At 40.2% G+C, this 20,906-nt stretch overlaps 1 protein-coding gene across 1 annotated transcript in view; it reads right to left on the reverse strand.

Annotated features, from left to right (window-relative positions):
• Positions 1–4,840: 4,840 nt before the first annotated feature.
• Positions 4,841–20,906, reverse strand: part of PLXDC1 (plexin domain containing 1) — a 91,187-nt gene continuing 75,121 nt past the window's right edge. Inside the window, exons 12-14 of the mRNA XM_060780781.2 lie at positions 13,683–13,712; positions 11,298–11,458; positions 4,841–8,855 (exon numbers count right to left, since the gene is read on the reverse strand). Coding sequence (XP_060636764.2) covers positions 8,745–8,855; positions 11,298–11,458; positions 13,683–13,712 — 302 coding nt within the window. The 3' untranslated portion in view covers positions 4,841–8,744. The remainder of the gene's footprint in view (positions 8,856–11,297; positions 11,459–13,682; positions 13,713–20,906) is intronic.

Below are 20,906 nucleotides of genomic sequence, written 5' to 3' on the forward strand. Positions count from 1 at the left end.
TGCAGTAGGCTTGGCATAAGTGGCCCTCCTCATGTTAGCTCTCCAACTGCTGGAAAACTTACAAAGGGATGGAGAGAGATGAGCCTGGGAAAACTGAATGGATGCATTTCCCATGAGTGGAGCATTGTTATCCACTTGATCAACCCCATCATGTTTATATCATCAGTCTGAATTAATTCAAGATTCTCATTCCTTTCCAGGATCTCTGTGCCATTCTTCTGGGAATACAGAATTGTTCTTTAAATGTGGGAGATGTAAGAAATGTACTTGAGCATGTTTGAGGAAGAAGAATATCTATTGGAACCTGCTTGTGGAAGACAAATAATACAACTTGCTGGTTGAATTCAAAGTCGTAGCCATGTTAGTCTGGATCAATATGTGAACTGAACTTGTGGCATCTTTTGAGGTTAACTTTGAGAAAGGAATTGGTAGCATAAGCTTTCGTAGACTTCATCAGTTGCATCTGATGAAGTAAAGTCTACAAAACCCAGCATAAACGTTTGGCATTTCTCACTCCATATATGGTAAAATTCTTTGCATTCCTTTGCTTGCATAGCAAGTAGTGCAATAGTCCTGCAGTTATTGCATCTTCTGAAGTAAATATAGGAAGAAATGGAAAGGCTTTACAATCACACATTAGTTGGTCCTCTATTCTTTGGTTTCTTAAAACGGGAAAACAGTCTGATTGTAAATGTTTCTTGAATCTCATTTTAAACTTCAATGTGGCGGAGTTCTCTTCTTCTGGTGAACAGAGCACAGCTGTACGATGTTTTCAGCAAAGCAGCAACAATCAGAAGTAGGACCTGTCACAATTCTTTGTCATGTTGGAAAAGGGCTGGAAATGTCATCCTGTTGTGGTCCCAATCAAGACCTGGAGCAGCGGTTGGCTGTTAATGTTGATATGGGGGAGTCAGGGCCTGAAACAATAATAATGCATTCAGCAGTGTAGGATCTTGGCAAATAATGCTTATCAAATGAGAGGCAACAGGAAAAGAGAAAGACCACATTTCAGATAATCAAGTCAAGGAAATCACAACTCTGGGTTTGGAAAACATGAGTTAATCACATGTTGTCTTGGAGGTCTTTGATTCATAGGGTTGCCATGAGTTGAGGCTGACAAGATGGCTATCAACAACAAAATGTATTTGCGTGTATACCTCTCTCTCCCTCCCTCTCTCTCTCTGTATAACTTATTGTTGGTGTTCCTGTCTCCCCTAATCTTGGTATTTTTTTCCCAGTTAGAGCAGGTATGGGTAAACCCAGACTCTGGGCCCGATGCGGCCCCCAGGCTCTTTTCTCAGGCCCTCCTCTCTTACACCATCCTATCCTTCCTTCCTTCTCTCTTTCCTTCCTCCTTCCCTCCCTCTTTCTCTTTCCCACCCTTTCATCCTTCCTTCCTTCTCTTTCCTTCCTCCTTCCCTCCCTCCCTCCCTCCCTCTCTTCTTCCTTCCTTCCTTCCTTCCTTCCTTCCTTCCTTCCTTCCTTCCTTCTTTCCTTCTTTCCATCCATTCTTCCCTTCCACCCTTTCATCCTTCCCTTCTTCCCTACCTTTTGTCTTTCCTTCCTTCTCTCTTTCCTTCCTCCTTCCCTCCCTCCCCTGCCTCTTTCTCCTTCCTTCCTGCCTTCCTCCTTCCTTTTCTTTTCTTTCTTTTCTTCCCTCTTTCCTCCCTCTTTCCCTCTCTCCTTCTTTCTCCATCCATCCTTCCCTTCTTCCCTTTCGTTCTTCCTTCATCCTTCTTTTCCTTCCTCTTTCCCTTCCCTTCCTTCCTTTCATCACTGGGCAGCCAGTCTTCCTAACAGGGAGTGCTAGCATGCAGCCCCCAAGTCAGAAATTTTGCCCATGTCTGTGTTGCAGCATATAAATAGGGTTTGATCATGTTTTGATTGTGATTGCCCCCCACCCAAACTCCTAGTAGATAGTAATCCAGATAAGAGGGAAAAAAACAAAACACAGTAGGTATTATACCTCCTGACCCTGCAGCTGTGTCTTTTCAATAATGATGATGATGATGTCTATTGAGACGAATTATCTCTAGTTTAAGCTTGTGGGTGACAAAGTATTTTATTTTTCCCTGCACTCCCAATACTATACAACTACTCCTGATTAGTTTTGAAGAGTAGCAGCAAGAGGAAGAAAAGGTTGGGGGGGCGGGGGGGAGAGTGGATGGGTGGAAGAGGATTGTAGCATCCCCACCCGGCATGTGCTGCTTTGCTTTTTAAACTTGAAATTCACCCATGTTTGGAGGCAATTATAGATAGGAAGGCATATGGTCTACTGATATCACATCTAATGGTGTCCTTAAACTGTCAGTTCCAATAGAAAGGAAAAGACCACTTGTGCTTACAAACGTAACATGAAACCAATGTAGTTAAGATATAGATAAAAGGAAATACAAAACAGAGAAAATGCAGCAGTTAAGATTTGTGAAACTGGTTCTATATACTCATCGGGTGGGAAGAATGAAACGTGGGAGAATATATATAGGAATACATAGAGAACAGTTCCAGCCATTCTTGATACTGGCTGTCCCCAAGTTACAAACAAGTTAGGTTCTGTGGGTTTGTTTTTAAGTTGAATTTGAAGTTGGAGCAGGTACATTTTTAAGTGTATCTCTCTTCACACACACACACAAACACATATATAGCACATATATCACACACATACACACACATATACTGTATATTATCTCTAGTTTAAGCTTTGGATAGCATAGGGAAGGGTTAAGACCCCTCTGGTGTTTGTTTTGAGGTCTGTGCACCTGTTCAGAAGATTTCACCTCACTTTTCAACCTTGTGATAACACAAGCCAAAAAACCAAACTTTTTGTAATCATCGGAAATGAGAATAGCACCGTTTAAATCAATGTTTGTGGTGATTTTAAATACGGTATGTATTTTTTTTCTCATCATGTCAACTTTTAAAAATATGATGAATGGTAAATTACAGTGAACTATTGTAAAGTCTGCACATTTCACATATTTGTGTAACACAAGCCAACAAGTATTTTTTTTTAGCAGATATGATTTTAGGTCATTCTTATAGAGTTTTTTGTGCTGAATTCAGATCTGTGTCTATTTTTTCTCTATCGTGTGTAGTTTTTGTGATGAGGCAAATTGAATAATTAATGCACTTATGCACTGATATCAATAGAATCCAATTAACCACAAGGCAACAAATATTTTTCAGCAGATATGATTTTAGGTCATTCTTATAGAGTTTTTGCGCTGAATTCAGATGTGTTTATTTTTTTCCCTATCACGTGTAGTTTTTGCAACAAGGCTACTCAAATAATATTGAGTAGCTACAAGGCTACTCAATTAGATTCTATTGATATCAGTGTGTAAATGCAGTAATTATTCGATTAGCCTCATCGCAAGCAGAAAAAATAAACACAGATCTGAATTCAGTGCAAAAACTCCATAAAAAATGACCTAAAATTATATCTGATGAAAAATATTTGTTGGCTTGTGTAATTGGATTTTGATCTGGGAACAAGGACTGGTGCTAAAGCTTCAGTGGGGACACCGGTTCCCCATGCTTTTCAGGAATGAGTTTCCCTCCCAAGTAGTAGATTTCTCTCACTTCGTGTTGTCTCATCCGCATCTTACCCCGGTTCTCAACTAGGAGCCATATACTTCGGATGTTTGTAACTTGGGGACTGCCTGTATGATGCTTGTACGCCATGCAATGAACAAGAATCTCTGTAGAGAGAGCATATTCCTTGAGGAGGAAGAATAGAAAACAGTATGTGGGGTCTAAAAGAATGTAGATAAGTGTGAATTGATGCCTGCTGTGGGGATGATGAAAATAGATATTCATAACATCTCTTTATATTCATAAACTCTATATTCTGTATTAACTGAGTTAAGGGTTATTCGAAATGTGCAGCTATAGGAGCTGTCACAAAAGATGAAAATGATATATCTCCTCTGCTCCTTGCAATTTGATCACAATATTCAGGCAGGTAAGGAATCCACATATAAATCATAGGGACATAGGGATGTAGTGAATAGCTATGCACTAAATATATACAACTGTGTTTATCATATAGATGCAAGTAGGTGCCACAATAGCACAGTGGGTTAAACCGCTAGTTGCAGAAAAAAACCTGCTTACCAGACGATTCGCAGTTCAAAGCTATGGGTCAGGGCGAGCTCCTGCTGTCAGCCCTAGCTTCTGCCAACCTAGCAGTTAAAAAACATGTAATGTGAGCAGAGCAATAGGCACCGGCTTGGCAGGAAGGTCAAAGGCACCCATGCACCCATATTGGCAACACGATCAGGAGGGTCTACGGACAACAAGCTCTTCGGCATGTAAAAATGGAACGAGAGCACCTCCCCATGGCCAGAGCTGAGCAGAAGGTGGAGATGGAAAGGGAAGTCTTTGCCTTTCTTTGTGTATTGTATGTCATTGCTCACTGTATAAAAGGCATTGAATGTTTGCTTATATATGTGTATACTGTAATCTGCTCTGAGTCCCCTTGGGGAGACAGAGTGGAATATAAATAAAGTGAATAATAATAATAATAAATGAGTACAGCCCAGTGGTCATCGGCACATTGGGTGCCGTGCCAAAAGATCTCAGCCAGTATTTGGAAACAATCAACATTGACAAATCACAATCTGTCAATTGCAAAAGACCACCTTACTTGAATCTGCGTGCATCATTCGAAAATACATCACACAGTCCTAGACGTTTGGGAAGTGTTCGACTTGTGATTCTGTGATACGAAATCCAGCATATAGATCTCGTTTGCTGTGAGATACTGTGTTTTTGTGTCAGTAAAATAATAATGTTAACTATTCAATCCTGCATTTTAACACAAATCAAAAATCAGTCATTGACTTTGCAATTTTTATTGTGAAAACCAAAGCAACCCTCCAAAGTACAACTTATTAATATTTTACCATATATATATTAGTATTAACACTGCATTCCATGCAGGCAATCCATAGTCAATATCAGGCCTCAAGCTTTCCCAGTCTGCCTTCCCTTAATGTGAATTATGCTGTAAATTCAAGTATGTAGAAAGAACATAAGCTTGCTATGAAGTCAATCATTTGGTGTTTGGTGGCTGTTCCCTATAGGTATTAACTAAATGGCTTATTAACATATAGTTCCTGCATGAGGCCTTTTAGGATCAGATATGATCAACACATCCAAATCCTGCAATTGTAATATGCCAGCACTTTAACCATATACAACAATAATATTGAGATGGTAGAGCCTTTCGAGCCATCCAAAATATCTCCGCAGAACACTGTCTTTTACATTTCCATTTTGGGAATGAAATCACTACATAATAACATGTAAGCCTCATATGTAAACATGATCTGACTAAAGAGGAATAACTATGTCTTAAGCTTTACTCAGCTTTACTAAATCATCCTTTAATTCTCTACGAGTTTGAGCTATTTGCCATTAGAGTGGTTGGTTAAAAAAAGATATGGCAGCCCTGTTTTTAAAATTTGAACCATCTCTTTTTCACTACAGACCAAGGCTTGCATAGCAGTGATTGTGATACATGAGCATCATATGCGTTGTTCTAAGAAAACCAATAAGCATGGTACAATTTACTGTTGAAATTAGGCGGAGTGATAGTGTCTACCTTTGTATGGATACCTGCCCATTCCTTACCTTTTATAAATAAAGGTAGGACAGAACCATGAGAAAATCACCAATTCCACATTGCTGTACCTGCTTCTCTATATGGCTATGCAGTTATGTATCCATGTTATCAAACTTGGTCCCAAAGAAATCCTTTGAGCAAACAGATTTGGATCAGATATGGAATGGGGCTGAAACACTTGTAAATATTTAGGATATATCCCTACCAACAAATAGAAATCCTATTAATTTTTCTCCAACTAAATCACGATGGCTGCAATTGTATCCTGGTTGGGGATCCATTATCTGAAATGCTTTGGATCAGAGGTATGTTGAGATTCAAATTTTTTTAGGATTTTGGAATACTTGTATTTGTATATGTGTACACAATGAATATAGGGCCCAAACCTTAATACAAAATGCATGTATGTTTCATATACAATACAATACAATATGTGCCCATAGCTTAAAGGTAATTTAATTCAATATTTTAAATAATTTTGTGCATGACAAAGTTTGTGTATATTGAATAATCAGAAAACAAAGGTATCAGTGTAACAGTCACCCATGTGGTATATACTAGATTTTGGAGTAATTTCGATTTTAGAATTCAGGATAATGGATGTTCAACCTGTACTATATGGAGCCCCCAGTGGTGCAGTGGGTTAAATCGCTGAGCTGCTGAACTTGCTGGCTGAAAGGTTGGTGGTTTGACTCCGGGGAGTGGTGTGAGCTCCCGCTGTTAGCCCCAGCTTCTGCCAACTTAGCAGTTTGAAAACATGCAAATGTGAGTAGATCAATAAGTATTGCTCCAGTGAGAAGGTAACGGTGCTCCATGCAGTCATGCTGGACACCTAACTTTGGAGGAGTCTATGGACAACACTGGCTCTGCGGCTTAGAAATGGAGATGAGCACCATCCCCCAGAGTCGGACTCGACTAGACTTGATGTCAAGGGGAAACCTAATATGTACTGTGTTTGTGCTTACCATTATTTGGTACATACAACCTAAAACTTTGTAACAATTTTGCTTTACACTATCCTGGTCTAACTAATGTTTATCTTAAATGCATGGCAGTTATGTCGGCACGTCTTTCCTCAGCTTCCTGGCAGTGTTTTGTCAATGCAGACACATGATACAATGTCAGCGTGCTTCTCAGCATTTCCTCACCACTTCCATTGCAAACAGCTACAAGTGTGTGTTGCATGAATGGACAACACAAAACAAATAATGCCATATCATATTCTTGTGAAAGGTTATCTGGAGAAACCGAGAAGGAGATGTGAGCTGTCCACCATATCCTGTATCCTACTGGTTACTCCCAGCTAAAGCAAACCCACTGAATCTATTTTTGACTGGGGAGTCAATACATAGGTAAAATCCACTGATTCACTGGGTCAGTTCTAGATAGAATTAGCAATCAGATACAAATGTTATATTATGCAGTGACGTGAATAGGAATTCAGCAAATATGCAAAACTAGCAAAGCTAAAAGCCTTTTTTGTGTTTCTCATGCATGTTTTCAAAATTTCCAAATACTATGGTATAAATAACATTTTAGATTTTTCTGTGAGAAGGTGCTGGCCAGGGAGGAAAATCTAAGACCTCATCTACACTGCCATATAATGCAGTTCAATGCAATTAAACTGCATTTTGAAACTACATTATATGGGCAGCGTGACGGGGCGTAAGACTGACAACTGTGCCTCAGAATACACCATATTATCTGTGGTAGAAGAATCTGCATTCGATAAAAAAAATAATTCAGTATCATTTTCATGGATGCTTACCATCTCTTTCAATGTAACTTTACCTTCCTGTCATGTTGGGGGGAAATATGGAAAATCCAGGACATGAATAGAAAAGCAAGAAACCATAACACCCCCAATACCTTAATTATCAACAGAAAATAACCCTTGCTTCATCAAAAACAGATTACATTTTCCGATTCCCACTGATAAGTCCCCTGTTAAGTTCTGCCGCTGAAACCAGTGATTTATATTGTCTCTTAAAAATTGTTTCAATGACTGCTATTCTCTCTTAAAAGACTGTTTCTGTAAAGGCAAAGGAAAGCCGAAGCCTAGAGCTAGTTGGGAGGTGAAGAGAGTAATTCACAGCAGAAATAAGATGAGTCGCTGTGGTGGTGGTGCCTTTTTTGGAGGTCTGATGCCAGGTTTGGTACATATTTTATCCCCCGGCTGGCTCTGCTGTCGACTGGGGCGATTACTGTCAGCGGCAAGGCCTCCTTAATGAATGCTTTCCTTCTCCAGCCTTGAATTTATACTGACATTACAGATAAATATGAAGGTGGCATTTCAGACTCAGCTTAAGCTTTCCCCAATCCACAAATGTCAGGTGGTGCATTCGATAAGCATTGCTTGACACTGAGATACTGCAAGAGCGCAAGTCTGTCCAGCCATTCTGCGAGAAGATAATCCATAAAACCCAAATGTTATCTCCCAAGGGATATGTAGAAGGTAAATTCCAATTCTCAGCTGGAAGTCTGGTTTCTCCTCTCTCCTAACCTTTCTTTAGGGCAGCTTCACTTGCTTTTTTCTCCCCACTGCTGCTCTAAATTACATGTGGTACTTCTGATAGCACACAGTGGCAAACAGTACTACCACCATGATTACAATGCTGGTAAAAAGCAAGAAGGGCAGAGGCAGCTTTTCACTGGCACTGCAACCAGCTGTGGATGACACCAGATAGGAAGTGTGTTGCTACTAACTCTGCAATAAAGTCTTGTCTTCACTGGCTTTTCCTGCTAGCGGGCCATATGCCAAATTCACATGCCTTTTTTCATGCTTTTAGGTTCTCACAAATCCATCGAAGGGCTGTAGTTCAGTGGTCACAGCACATGCCTTACATGCTGAAAGTCCCAGTTTAGTCTTGCCTAAAACTCTGGAGAGCTCCTGCCAGTCAGTGTCAAAAATGACAGGAAAGAACGAAGAACCAATGATCTGGCACAGTATAGGGCAGCTCCTTGTGTTCCTAATTCACTTTTGGGATTTCCTCGCTGTATTTGCTTTCCCTCTTGTCCAATCCTTCAGATAATTCATCGTGAAATAAAGAGTAGACGCTGGACGGGAGACGCTGGATGTTCTAAAGGTGCAAGAGCGAAAAAACAGATGTATTTCTCAACATTGATCTGCTTCGACAAATCCTTCCTTCTCATGGCTGGCTGCCTCCACTTCAGTGTAGGTCGAGTGGTTCCTAAACTTCATAGCAGGCCACTGGTGTCGCCTTCGCTAAAGTATAGATATAAAAAGAAGCTCATTAATATGTGAAGAGACATAACTGTAATACAGCCTAGCCTTGTTCAATCTGAAATTGATCCAGTAATTTCTTACAAGTGTGAAAGCCCGAAGAGCTCTCCTTCTCACCAAGGGAGAGGCCAATAGGGATACTGGCCGGGGGCCAGTCCAGACAGTACCTTTATCCCAGGACCTACCACAGCAAACAGGAGGGTGGCGAAATGCCGTTCCCTATAAACCCGGAAACAATCGCTACAAAAGGCAAAAAATGTGAGATTTCCAGGTGCGGGAATATTGCGGTTTTGAACCAGATATCCAGATCTTTGCATGTCTGTATGTCCCTGCAATTGGAAATCATGGGATTTTTTAATCTGAGTTTGTTCCCAGGTTTTAGATACTTGTTCTTGATTGGTCGGTTTCTAAAAAGAAGGTGACACTTGAGTAGAAGGCAAAAACTTTGTTTGGGTGTCATAAACTTTATGAAACATGTGGAGGGTAGAGTTTCTCTGGCCAGGACAAAGTTGTGGCCACCTAGTCAATGTTGTATATCTTTTCACAAGAAGAGCAACCAGGAACATTCATGTATAACCCAGGAACAGCTCCCTGTTGTTGGATGCCACAATTACACAACCAAATCTGTCTGGACAGATGGTCAGGCAGCCAGGCTCTAAAAAGTGTCAATAATGGCAAAGTTCTGTTTCTGGCTTGAAAGTGTGTGTTCCTCTTTGATCGTGCAGTGCTGACTTGGGCAGAAGTGGTCCTAACCTGAAACTTTGTTTGTGTGACAGATACTTCATGAAACGTCTGGAGTGCAGGTTCACTGGCCAGAACAAAAAATTGAATGTTTGCAGTGATCCACATAACCAAATCTCTGAATATCTGCATCTCATGGGTTTTTCAAAAAACTGCCAGTTTCTGGCGGAAGTCCTGCAGTGGCCATCTTGGGAGCCTCTAAACCTTGGAAGAAAGCATCAAGTCTGGACAACGGAGACAGAAATCCCAACAGGTCTGTATGTGGACCTCTCCCGAAGTCACGGAATGTTTTGCCCCTGTTTTAAACCCGTGATTAAGTGATGTCTGGAAGCACACCCTGGGAGATTATAGCAGCTGCAGCCCTCAAAAGGATTTTTTCCAAGTGATGTGGCAAAGCACGTGCCTTGTATAAAGAAGGTTACAGATATAATGCTTGGCATCTCCAGTTAAAAAAAATTCCGACATATGATGGGAGAAGGCTTTGCCTGAGAACATGTGGGTCGCTGTCTGTGAGTACAAAAATCTTGATTTCAATTGTAAATAGACTAACTTGGTCTATAGACTGCTGCTTTGTTTGCATAAAGAAGGAAACAGCTGCTGTATAGCTCCTTTATGTAGGGCAGACAGAACTGACAACTTTATTAAAACAACAATAACAGCGCAACTTGGCCAAGAGAAGCTCCCTCTATGCATGTCAAAGCACATCAAGAGCAGTGGACTTGATAATGTGAACTCAGATTCAATTCATTTTATAGAATTCAGTTGGACATTTGGCATTGCAAGTTGCCTTTTCTAATACTAAGTATAGTATTATTTTTGTTTATTTATTGTATTTATATACCACCTTTCTCACCCTTGGGGGGACTTAAGGCGGTTTTAGTATTAGTATTAGCAGAAAGAATAGAGCCCTTGGTGGCACAATGGGTTAAACCCTTGTGCTGGCAAGACTGCTGACTGAAAGGTCGGCAGTTGGAACCTAGGGAGTGGCATGAGCTCTTGTCTGTCAGCTCCAGCTTCCCATGTGGGGACATGAGAGAAGTCTCCCACAGTATGGTAAAACATCTGATGTCCCTGGACAATGTCCTTGCAGATAGCCAATTCTCTCACACCAAAAACGACTTGCAGTTTCTCAAGTCGCTCCTGACATGAATAAAATAAAATAAAATAAAACAATTCTTTTTCTTTAATAACTCTTCTGGAAGTGTAAGTGCATTAGGTAGAATGTAATGTAAGTGCACTAGGTGGAATACAAAAGTCTGGAATATGACATTCACCATGTACTAAAAATGTCCAAAGCTTTGTTTTTAAAACATTTGGTAGTTCTATGACAGTTTTTAATAGCATTGCAAATGTAGATGATGGCAAAGCAAAGGAAGGTCTGAATATCTGCCTGGAGAGAAGGCAGAGATAGAGAATGTCTATAGTTCATTATTTTCATTATCAGGGAAAAGTGAAATGTAGATTTGGATCTGAAAGCTTTGCAATTGAATGGTAAGGAGTTTTTATGCCCATTATGGTGCTCAAATGAGCACCCTTCCTTTGATATTGTTGAAATAAAGCATGGAATAAGTAGGATTAGATTTTTGTAGGAAGGGCCAGTAACATGTTTGGACTCAGATTGTGGGGTTTTTAAAGAAATGTAGACAACCTGCAAGAGATGAAAGAATTTTCTCTTGCACTTACCTCAAGGAAGAACAAAGCAGCACTGGAGGTAGGATTACTGCTGATGTAAATGACAGCAAGGATAATCACTGCAATGAGCAGAACAGCCAGGACGATACCAACAATTGTTCCTGTATGGAGCTGCAATCCCACTTTCTTCGCAGGGAGTTCACCTTGCAAATCTGCAAGTGATGTTTTCAGGAAGACAGAGAAGCACAATGTATGTATTTCTCAGATAGAGCAAAACAAGCAAAAGGGCAAAGAAAGAACACGCATATGGTTGCGCCATACACTTGATCTAGTGGTCAATGTAAAGTTTAAGCTATTATGACACCTTTATTTGTAACATATCAAACCACTTTGAATCACAGTTTAAACCTTTCTCAACATGGTTGGCTCCCAGATGTGTTGCAGTATAGCTACTATTATCTCACAACCAGCTGAGACGTGCTTGAAGATGGGCATTGTTGAGGATTCATGTTTCTGTGTTGTTTTTATCGCACTTTAATTTATTTCCTCTGTTCTATTCAGCAAAGATGCCCAATTCACATTCAGGTTTCACCTGTGGCATCCAGCTTTGATGCCATCACATCTTGAAGGACTATGCTCTCAACTTTGGGCAATCTCTCTCAACAATTATGACACTGTTTTTTAAAAATCACAAAGCAACCAGTGTATACTTGTGAGATACTGCATGGATCGCAGCCCAAGATACAAAGTGAACCAGAGGATACCAGAGACTATCTTTTTTGGTATTAAGTTATGCTTCAAATGACTGTGAAGGAGTTCTTCTAATTCCCAGTTATTCCAGGCAATCTAAAAATGCGTATTTTGAAATCCACTGCATCATACATCACTGAGTATGGTATATTTAGGCCACATTTCTTTTCTCTGATTGCGATACAGAACATCCAAAAATATTTTTCTATTTCAAATTTTGAACTGATCCAATTACTCTTTCTCTAGATCTGTGCTGCTCAAAGTGGTGGTTTGTTGACCTATCCACCCCCCCCCCAAAGGAAGAAAAGGGGCTCCAAGGGAGAGGACAGTAGGGTCCCCCTTGCTCCAGAAGCACAAGTGTCTTCCAAGAATGGGCAACTTGGAAGTCCCTGAACAGACTCAGAAGTGGAGTGGGCAGATCAAAAGACAACCTGGCAAAATGGCACTACCTAAAAGAATCCACCTTGTGCGAATGTGGAGCAGAACAGACAACTCCGCATCTGTATGCTTGTCAACAATGTCCTGCCTCATGTACAGAGGAAAAATTGGTTGAGGCTACAGACAATGTGGTTACTGTTGCCCGTCTTTGGTCAAAAGATATTTAGCTGCTTGTGCTCCTTCTATTTGTATCGGTTTTATACTAATTTATGGAATGTTTTTGATATGAAATAATAATGCAGTGGAAGGGTCCCTCAGCACCAAAGGCCCCGATACATAAGTATCCCTTTCATAAGTGGGACCCCTTTTATAGGTTTGCAGTGAACTTCCAGAAAAGAATGAAACAATTATAGTGAACTGGCATAAATGTGGTGCCATCCCCTAGTAAACTGGGATAAAACCCTGTTGGTCCCATCAGACAGCTTAAGAAACACTCTTCTATATATATAAAAGAACACTCTTCTATGTGGTTTGAATTACAACCCCTAGTATTTATGTCATTGGCCATGCTGCCTGGAGTTTCAGGAAGTTTTGGAGGACAAAAGGATGGCAACCATTGATATAGATAATAAGTATAATCCAAGAATTCCCAGAGCCAGTTTAGCAATGTACATTCAACAAACTTTCCCAATAAGCTTTAAAACAAAACATTAGTTCTGGTGGATCTAGTTGCACTCTCTTAAATAATCATTTCTTTATTCATTGGACCAAACATCATTGCATCTTCCAGTAAAACCATTGCCAACCCACTGTACCACATGGCATGTCACTGGAATCATTGGCACCAAAACAGATGAACCAGTAAACTTCTGGTCAGACCTCAGTAAATGAGGGCCAGTTCCCCATCATTAAGCAGTCATCTCCGACAGCTGATGCTACGAGCGGTCAAAGGAAAACAAATTAATGTATGTTTATTGTATAGTTTGTTGCCATGGGAAAGAGGCATTTGTTAAATGTTGTATCACCTATGCCAAAATAACTTGATGAGATTTTATTATGATGCTTTATCTTCCTGGATCATAACTTACCATTCTGCCCCAGGCAGCAACATTTCTTGGATCATCTCTATTAGGTACATTGTCCTACATGTTTATATTGTAAGGAAGAATTGCTTTGTCAGCAACTGGTCTAGCATTCACCAGCACCAGCTGCAAGAGCATTTTAGGAATGTCTTATGCCTCCAGGAAATACACATTCCCAGGCATAAAAGGTCCAATACACTGAGCCATCAGATAATTAGACACTTACCTTCCCGAATCTGGTTCATCTTTGTATCATCTAAACGAAAGCAAAAAGAGGACATAAACTGGGTTAACAAACTCTTCCTCAATGTGCAGATTTCTGCCATGCTGGTAGTTAATAAGCAAGTTAATTCCAGGAAGTAATTTAGAAACTCTATGCTTTAAAAGTGGTATTCAATTAAGGAAAGGTTAACAGGGCTGTCAATGGGAGCTGCTTTTCCTTTTAGAACCTCACATTATGAAACGAAGTTAAGCAGTGAATTGCAAGTCAGTGGATTGTTCAGTACATTGCTTTTTGCTGTTGTGAGGAATCTAAGTCTAGAAATTTACTTTTTAGGAAGAACAAATACAATAACAGTGTTGGAGCTCAGTTCCTAACTGAAGAGTGGTACAAGTATACTCTTGGTCTCGGTCATAGGTGACGTTGGCAAACCATTTCGGTATATTTAATTCTTCTTCAAAGTAACATTCCAGACTCATGGTGTGTTTATATGTTAATTTATTCTTTAATGGAATTATTGTAGTTATTATAGATTGAATTATGATCTGTGTTGTGTGCATGCTTGCCTTTATTACAAAATTTGTATGATTTAAGTCAAACATCATTTCCATTAATGTCAGATTTACTGTGCGGCGGGTTGTTGAAATGTTTGTTTTAAGTAGTAAAATGATAAAAGGCTAGGAAATGGACACAGTACACGAATAATGCAGTTAACCAAGTGTCTAGAAGTGAATTACCTTTCTCAAATACTTTTTACAACTCCCAAGCTCCTATTTTTCCTTGTCTGCTAAGTAGGTGAAACTTTTTTTTAAAGTAGCTATTTGGAAAAACTGTGAAGAAAGATTGGAGAAACATATATTTGCTATCTGGTTGCATCGTTGCATTTTCACTAAACAATGTAATAAGCAAAGTTGTAGCTGATCAATAGCAGGATTCTTCTGTAGCCACTCCTTGTATGTGTACCAGAAAAGGTAAATAGCAGCTGCCTGCAGAATTCCTTATTTGAGCATATCAAATAGCAAAAGAGAGAGAAAAGTGAAAAAATAACTGTCTCACTAGCTACTTCCAATATGTTCAAAAAGGATAGTTTTCTAAACCTGGACAAAATGGAGATTATAAGAAAAATAGAGAGTGGTGAAAGAAAATGTCACCTCTTAGTAAATTTTTGACAAAGTATTTAGGTGGTCTTCCTAGAACATGGAACCCAGGTTGGGAACATGGGTTCCCAACCTTTTTGGACCAGGGGCCACTTGACCATGAACCACTTTGACCCGGGACCACTCTCTAACATTAGTACCAAAAGGGTTACGAATCATTTTTTGGTCAGCTTTAGAATTTACTTCTTTCCCAACTCAACATTTATTGCATAGCTGTTGCTCCAAATATCTGTGTTTCTCTAACCCTTCTTCACTATTTTCCCAGTGCCAATGTTACTAAAAAATATAGCTAGGCTAAGGATAAAGAAGAAAAGAGGGGTTTGTATAAAATGGAAGTGGAAGTGATAGATATCCAAGCAACTAAGATGTCAATAACTTTCATAATCTTCTTCATTGTCCGTGTCCACCTTGGACACCATGGAAGTGGAACACGTGAATGATAGATATCCAAGCAACTAACATGTCAATAACTTTCATAATCTTCTCTATTCTCCATGTCCACCTTGGACACCATGAAAGTGAAAGATACAAATGATATCCAAGTAACTAAGGTGCCAATAACTTTCATAATCTTCTCCATTTTCCATGTCCACTTTGGACATCATGGAAGAGGAAGACTCAAATTATATCCAAACAACTAAGGTGTCATTAACTTTCATAATCTTCTTCATTTCCTATGTTCACCTTGGGCACCATAGAAGTGGAAGACACAAATGATATCCCAGCAACTAAGATGTCAATAACTTTTATAATCTTCATTTTCCATGCCACCTTGGACACCGTGGAAGTGGAAGACACAAATGATATCCAGACAACAACTTAGATGTCAATAACTTTCTACTGTCAGTGTCCAAGACTTTGGACATTATGAATAAAAGACAAAAGAAAACCACTTCTTTACTATATTCAGACGTGGCAGAGGAATGTTCTCCCCACCATTTAATCACTGCAGAAAACTCATGTTATGAACATGCATATATTATTTTGCCACAAACAGATATCTTTCCCCCCTATTTAGATTGTGAATGGCCATATCGTCATATATGGATGTCTAAATTTCAACGGCACCACTAATATTAACATATCAAAAGATATGCGCCTTCAAAAATGAATCAAAATGCATCATACTTTTTTTATCAAGTTTATATTTCTGATCAATTTTCTAGTCTTAAGGAGTCTTTGTCATGTGTTAAATATACAATTGTATATTTATCCTTGAAATCCATTTTTCCTAGTGTTATTTGGGTTTTTCAGAAGATAAAGGGGAAAGGAGAAAGAAATGCTTGATCCCCTCATGGCCCAATGTTGCTGGAGTGACGATATAACTGGTAATATAGCTGCCTTGGGGAGCACTAGTTGTTTGATGGCATCGTTGGGATGATGAGAGGTCTTAATGTCGACAGCAGTTGTTCCCATCCTTTTTTTTTATGAGGGACTATTTTGACCAAGGACTACTTTGACTAGGGACCACTCTGAGCAGGGACCATTTTCCAGCATTACGAAACAGTTTCTGGTTAACTTTCTGGGGTTTCTGGGGTGCATTGGATGGACCACATCAGCTCTAGTTTATGATACAGAACATATGCCATCCAGTATTCGCCATCTGCACACCCACTGAAAACCATATTTAATAAGCCTCTGCACTATAAGAGGGTTTCACGAAACCAGTCACTCTCATTGCAACGGTGTAATAACAGTGAAACCGTGGACAATATTTTCATTCTTGTGGACCACTAGTTGGGAACCACTGGTCTACAGAGATCACTGGGTGGAAGAAGGCTGTTTTCAACCAACGAGCATCCATAATGAGTCCCAACACTTTGATCTGCTTAGCCTCCCATTTTATTCTAATTAAATTGGAAATATCCAAGCTGCTGAAGCTGACTGCTCTGTTTGTCTTCTGAGATAGGAAATTAGCTTCATGCTAGAATACGTTGCTATTTAAAAAGAAAAAAGGAAATATTCCCTTTCGCCCCCTGCCAAGATTCAAAAATTAACTGGGAAATCATTACAGTTGCAGGGAGGGAGGGCTCTTCCCTCATCTTTTATTAGCTCTTTTCAAAGTCATGTCTGTCACAAAAGAATTTTGTCCTCTCTTTCCTTCATTGCTGAAGGGCAGCTACTAATGTTCTTTTCTGTTTATTTTAATTAGCAGCTTGCGACAGGGACTATTAAGCAGCAAAATTGAACCAGTACCTGCCACTAATCTCAAAGGGGAAGCATCTCTGGCGCCAACATAGGTATATTATGAACAAGATCCTGGGGGGCATTATGGAAATTCTCATGCTGGAGAAAAATTACCTAAATTGGAACAAGTGGAAACCTATAAGAAAACATTGCAGTGTGTAGTGCTCCTGTTTGCTTTTCTAGACAGACAGCCTTGTCCTGTCCTCCACAATACTTCATTCCATTCCTCCTCTCACCCATTCTAAAGAACAGACAAGCATCTCGAGCTCTGAGGATTACCTGGGAAGGAATCCCACTGGAGCACTGCAGCACACCCAAATATCCAGGAGTTACCCTGGACCGTGCTCTGACCTACAAGAAGCACTGCTTGAATATCAAGAAAAAATTGGGTGCTAGAAACAATATCATACGAAAGCTGATTGGCACAACCTGGGGATCACAATCAGATACAGTGAAGACACCTGCCCTTGCGCTATGCTACTCTGCTGCTGAATGTGCATGCCCAGTGTGGAACACATCTCACCATGCTAAAACAGTGGATGTGGCTCTTAATGAGACATGCCACATTATCACAGGATGTATGTGCCCTATACCACTGAAGAAATTACACTGATTAGCTGGTATTGCACCACCTGATATCCACCAGGAAGTAGTAGCCAATAATGAAAGGACCAAGGCTCATCTCCTGTCAGATATCAGCCAGCATGCCAACACCTTAAATCAAGAAATAATTTTCTAAGATCTACAGAAATACTTGCAGGAACACCACAGCAAGTGAGAGTCCAAAAGTGGCAGGCTAAAACCCGGAACCTCAATCCATGGCTGATACCAAATGAGAGACTCCCCCCTGGGCACACAGAAGACTGGGCGACTTGGAAGGCGCTGAACAGACTGCGCTCTGGCACCACGAGATGCAGAGCCAACCTTAAGAAATGGGGCCGCAAAGTGGAGTCCACGACATGCGAGTGCAGAGAAGAGCAAATCACAGACCACCTAATACAATGTAGTCTGAGCTCTGCCACATGCACAATGGAGGACCTTTCTTTAGCAGCACCAGAGGCACTCCAAGTGGCCAGCTACTGGTCAAAGGACATTTAATATAATGCCAAGTTTAAAACTTTGTATTTTCTTAAATACATTACAACTGTACCCTTGGTTTGTGGCTGATACGATAATAAAAGTTTTTTGTTCCTTCTCCCACAGCAACCATGTCTCCTTCAAGTGTAGCCACACTGTATAATTAATGCAAGTTGACTGCACTTTAACTGTCACAGCGCAATGCTATAGAGCATGAAGCCATGGCAGTTAAAGTGGTGTTGAACTGCATTAATTTGACAGTGTAAATGCATCCTTAGTCTTCACTGGGATATTTTTTGGCTATCACTATTCTCTTCCCCCCAACCCAGCACCCCCCACTTATTTATATTTCTGAAAATCTCTGGACTTTACTGATTGTGCTGATACCTCTCATATGTGGCTGGTGATGGATTAGGTACATAAATATAAGCACTCATAGCTAAAGATGATAACAGAGAGAAAAATAATATCTCATTTAAGAGCAGAAGCGATGTGTGTGCTGATACCCATTTTTCAAAATTAGTACCATTAGGTTTGTGGTCTCTCTCTGCAAGCAGTATATTAATGTATCTGTGAGAGTCGACCCTAACGACAGGTTTGTAACAAAACATCTTTTTTCTGTCTGTATTTTCTTTGGATAAAGCCAGGTAAAGGGGTATCTAGGCATAGTGTGCAGAGAAGTCTTCTTGGAATGTAAACAAGGGGTTCCTAGATAGTTGTAACACTATCATTCTACTTTAATTGTCATGGCTACATCTTATGAGATCCTGGGATTTGTAGTTTGATGAGCAGTTCTCTTCCTAGATGGCAAATCCCAGGATACAATACAATGGAAATATGTCAGTTGAAGTAGCATAATCTATATATATATAAATGCAATGTTCGTTTGTGGGATTAACATGACTCAAAAACCACTGCACGAATTGACATGAAATTTAGACACTATATCCCTAACAGACCAATGAGTGACCATCACTCATACCCCCGCCCAAAAAAAACAGTGGAAAGGGCTTAAAACCCCCAAAAAGCTAAATGACCAAAAGGTAAATGACGATACAGAAAAAGGGAAGGAAGAGGGAGGGAAGGAAGGGGAGAAAGAAAGAAAGAAAGAAAGAAAGAAAGAAAGAAAGAGGAAAGAGAGAAGGAAAGAGGTAGAGAAGGAAGAAAGGAGAGAAAGAGGAAGGAAAAGAAAAGCAGGGAAGGAAGGAAAGAGGCAGAGAAGGAAAGAGAGAAGGAAAGAAAAAAGGGAAGGAAGGAAAGAGGGAGCGAAGGAAGGAGGGGAAAAAAAGGAAAGAGGGAGGGAAGGTTGGCTACAGCAATGTGTGGTGGGTACACCAAGTCTCTCTCTCTCTCTCTCTCTCTATATATATATATATATGTTCATTTGTGGGAGAAACATAACTCAGAAACCACTGGATGGATTAACATGAAATTTTGACACAATACACCTAATAGTCCAACAAGTGTCCATCATCCCTAAAAACACACAAAAGGCCAGCAGAACAGACTTTAAATCCCCCCAAAATAAATCATATATGCATATACACATACACTCATATACACATGCACACATACATACAGACACACACATATATATGCAAGCACACACAAATACACACATACATATACACCTATACACATACATTCACATATATACATACATATATGCATACTAGCTGTGCCCTGCCACGCGTTGCTGTGGCCTATAGTAAAACTTATCAAAGTTGAGGTAGATACCTGGACTATTATGAAAGAGAGGTCCCTACCTATTCCTTCCCCCTTTTCCTCCCCCTTTCTCTCCTTTCTTCCTTCTCTACCTCTTTCTTTCTTTCCTTCTTTCACTACTTGGTTTCATCCTTCTCTCTTTCCTTCATTCCCTCCCCCTTTCTTCCTTTGCCTTTCTTCCCTCCCTGTTTGCTTCTTTCTTTCACTTTTTATTTCCTTTTATTTCACTACCATCATAACAATAATAATGCAATGCATTGCCTCCGGGACCTGACACCTCTCCCATTCCCCCTAAAAGGGTCTCAGAGGAACAATAGCATAATAATAATAATAGAAATAACCACCTTTACCCGCCACGTGTTGCTGTGGCCAATCTTCCCTCTTTCTCTCCTTCTTTCCCTCCCTCCCTCCTTCCTTCCTTCCTTCCTTCCTTCCTTCCCATCTTTCCTTCTCCTCTTCTTTCTCTCTTTCCTTCCTTCCCCCTTTTTCTTTCTCTTCTGCTGTCTCTCTTTTCTTTCCTTCCATCTTTCCTTTTCTTCTTCCTCTAACTTTCCTTCCTTCCCCCTTTTTCTTTACCTCCCTTTCTCTTTCTTCCTTCTTTCCTTCCTTCCTGACTTTCTTAGATTTTGACAGGGCGGGAAGGGGTGGGGTGGGGTTTGGAGGTGGCGTGAAGTAAAAGGAGGTAAGATTGGGGCAGGGGAGTGATGGAGTGTGGGGTTGCGTGTGTGTGTGCGGCGGCGGGGGGAGTGGGGTTGCGGCTGGGCGCCAATGCGCATGCTCAGTTGTTTTGCCGTTTTGTGAGTGTGTTGTTGTGTTGTTTTTCATTTTGAGTAGATATGTTTGTACCTTGTGGGTTGTGTTATGGGCATGGGAATTTTGGTTAAGTTTCGTTGGGGTTTTTTTGAGTTTTGTTCTTTTGCCGTTTTGTGAGTGTGTTGCTGTGTTGTTTTTCATTTTGAGTAGATATGTTTGTACCTTGTGGGTTGTGTTATGGGCACAGGGATTTTGGTTAAGTTTCGTTGGGGGATTTTTGAGTTTTGTTGTTTTGCCGTTTTGTGAGTGTGTTGTTGTGTTGTTTTTCATT

Source organism: Anolis sagrei, chromosome 6, assembly GCF_037176765.1.
Source record: "Anolis sagrei isolate rAnoSag1 chromosome 6, rAnoSag1.mat, whole genome shotgun sequence".
NCBI lineage: Eukaryota > Metazoa > Chordata > Lepidosauria > Squamata > Dactyloidae > Anolis > Anolis sagrei.